The sequence below is a fragment of the Cibotium barometz genome, chromosome 6, assembly GCF_041138505.1.
Source record: "Cibotium barometz isolate CiBa-2024 chromosome 6, ASM4113850v1, whole genome shotgun sequence".
Taxonomy (NCBI): Eukaryota; Viridiplantae; Streptophyta; class Polypodiopsida; order Cyatheales; family Cibotiaceae; genus Cibotium; species Cibotium barometz.
In genome coordinates, this window is record NC_141051.1 from 24,424,106 (window position 1) to 24,427,024 (window position 2,919).

At 45.0% G+C, this 2,919-nt stretch overlaps 1 protein-coding gene across 1 annotated transcript; it reads left to right on the forward strand.

Annotated features, from left to right (window-relative positions):
* Nucleotides 1–286: 286 nt before the first annotated feature.
* LOC147637547 (chaperone protein dnaJ 20, chloroplastic-like) lies at nucleotides 287–2,528 on the forward strand. Its single transcript, XM_086799345.1, has 2 exons — nucleotides 287–1,369; nucleotides 1,947–2,528. Exons 1-2 carry the CDS (start codon nucleotides 968–970, stop codon nucleotides 2,076–2,078), a joined length of 534 nt encoding a protein of 177 aa, XP_086655471.1. The 5' UTR covers nucleotides 287–967; the 3' UTR covers nucleotides 2,079–2,528.
* The last annotated feature ends 391 nt before the right edge of the window (nucleotides 2,529–2,919 follow it).

The window sequence follows — 2,919 nt, forward strand, 5'->3', positions numbered from 1 at the left end:
TTTCCTTGTGACAAGTGGAGTGGGCCACAAGGTTCAAGGGGAGGAGGTGGTGTGGGTATGGAGTCAAGCTTGTAAGTTGGTGGTGGGCTCAGAGAGAGTTAGTGGCAGAGAGCAAGTGATGAGGATAAGATCTAGGATATGGTGGTGTGGAGTATTGAAGATTTTTTAAAAAAAATTTGGGAAGGGGGGGGGGGGTGGTTTCAAATTGGGGGGCCCAACCTCTAGAGCCACAAATTTGAAGGGCATTCATTGAAGTTCCGTTCATTGTTTGCTAACTTCGAGAAATATAGGTAGATCCATGGATGACTCATGTTGCCATGGATAACCTTATCTGCCTTGGCTCTAGCAGAGAATAATGGAGAATGTGATGATTGTGTGACAACATTGTGGTGTCGTGTCTGTGAGAGAGATTTCTGTGTCAAATTACCAACATTCACCAGCAATGTGTACACAAAAGCATTCTGGAGGCTTCTCGAGCATTGGCCATTTTCACCATTTTCTCACAGCATTCCTGCCCTAGTTGCAGCTTTGATAGTCACCCTAACTTGTCCCCAATATACATATCTCTGATCGCCCTCCATTTTTCCCTACCACTGCTGGTTGCCCAATTCGCCGATTCTCTGGTTTCCAAGCTCCATAGCCAACATTTCTTATTAACCCTACCACCGCCAATCTTAGCCAAGGCTTAACTTTCTTTGCCCATCATGATTAGCTGAAGCTTAAACTTCCATTTGCGTCAACGTTTCTCATCGCCCACCTCCTTTCCTGTTATTTGTGATCGCCCAATTGGCCAATTCTCTACTTTCCAAGCTCCGCGATAGCTGCGTTCTGATAAGCTTCGCCATAGTGTTAACCCACCATCTGCATCAGTATTTTACACTGCTCAGTGCTTACCGTTTAATTTCAGCGTTTCCCGTGTCCCAATTTGCCATATTTTCAAGTTCCGAGCTCTGCCACAGACAAAAGCATGCTCAGTGAGGCCCTTTCCTGCTCCCCTACCCTCTCTTCGCACTCGAATATACAGGCCTTTTTACCGCGTCAAAGCTTTAGGACCTGCACAAGTCGGCGAAGCAGGCTCGTGGTGGCACGCGCCGAAACACGTTCGGCAACTTTGTACGATCTTCTAGAACTTTCCCCGGATGTGGGTCTTTCCGACATCAAACAGGCATACAGGCAGTTGGCAAGGAGGTATCACCCAGATGTGTGCCCTTCTAATCAAGCGGAGGAGTCTACCAGAAGGTTCATTGAGATTCAAGAAGCGTATGAGACCCTCTCGGACCCCAGAAGAAGGGCCATCTATGACCATGCGGTAACCATGGGCAGGGGCTCCACTGCAACAGGAAGGATGTCATGGATGTCTAACGACAAGGTAAATCCCACGATCCTGCCAATTTATGCTGCTTTTTCCTGCTGCTCTTTGACGCTTCTAGTAATAAAAATAGCCCTCAGAGAGTGTGTTGGGTGTGTGTTTGTGTATGTGAGTGTGAGTGCCATGTGCGCGCCCATGTGTGTCATGAATCGTACTCTTCTAAAAGCCTATCATATTGTGCCTTATTGCGTATGGTGTGGACTCGTGTTGTGATGCTGCTCTGGATGGGCTTTCAGATGAGCATCTCAGAGATGCGGATCTGGTTGTATGATGATAAGAGTAGTAGCATTAAGATCCAAACCTTTTCAGGACTAAGACAAATGCCACAAGGATTTACCTTGTGTAAGGACTCAGGACCTGGCTTTATACAAGCCATGTGAGTCCCTTATTTGCACCTGATGTATGCCTGACATGTACTTAGTGTTAACAAAAGGAGACAGAAAACCTTGGAATTACTATTCTAATTAGGTTTTGGAAGTCATGCATTCACTTTACTTTTTCCCTTAGTCAGTTTTACAAATTATCAATGTTTCTCTGCACCCATTTTTACAGCGTGTTGACGTTGTTTGCATTGCAGAACACCCAACCTTCAGATTGGAAATCACGGTGGGAAAGTCAGCTTTTTGAACTCAAGCGCCGGAGTTCCATGAAAGCCCAAAAGACTGACTCATGGGGTGCTCAAGTACGAAGGCAGAATGGCGCTTTATGACACTTGTGAGCGGTAGTACAGCGAGCCATTTTCAGAACATCTATGCAGCCTATGGTTGATTGATGTGATGCCGAGTGTCTTTTTTGCCGGAACTGTGAAGATCGAGCAAGATGGTACTGGGTGGACCTTCTTATGTGTACAGTAATAAGTAAAGCAAGGACTGGAGTGGAAAGGTTTCAGCCTTCTCAATTTTATGTATATTATCTTCTATGTAACTGTTGCCTTTGTACATCTATCTCAACTTCTATGCCCTTGTTAGTACAATTAGGGCCAAGTAGGGCCAGATGTCTTACAGATGGAAGACACCCTCAACCTGTTGCAGTCCTGATGGCCCTCCATGGCCATTGCCTAGTCAGCATTATGCTTTGCCTTTATTTTTTCAAGGCTTGGCTAATAAATCAGAAAAGGTGTATATGCTTAACTATAATTCATGTATCAAACTCGCAAGGAGTATATAGATTGATGATGTAGTTGTGGTTTTGGATGTGCTCGTGGGAGTATTTTTTAACTAAAGGTACTACACTGCTGTGCTATTTTCTGAATCTTAACAATTGGCCAAGTGTTATGTTGCTCCAAGTGTTATGTTTCTGAATCTTAACAATTGGCCAAGTGTTATGTTGCTCCAAGTTGTGACAGGCTAAGATGATGTGACATGAATCCTTAATGGGAAACCTGTAGGGAGAGTGATATCAGGGTGTTGGCTGTTAGTGAGTCCTATATGTGGGAAGGGGCAGAGGCCTTACTGATTGTAAAATCCAGAGGATGCACTAAGGGAGGTAGGTGCACCCCTAAACAGTGTTTCCAAGTCCCCAAGGCACATGTCTATACTATTCAAAGGCTG

Excerpts from the sequence above, each read along its gene's own strand:
- LOC147637547 (XM_086799345.1), top strand. The coding sequence starts at position 968 with ATGCTCAGTGAGGCCCTTTCCTGCTCCCCTACCCTCTCTTCGCACTCG. Across the intron at positions 1,370-1,946 it reads CATGGATGTCTAACGACAAG|AACACCCAACCTTCAGATTG; the intron begins GTAAATCCCACG and ends TTTGCATTGCAG.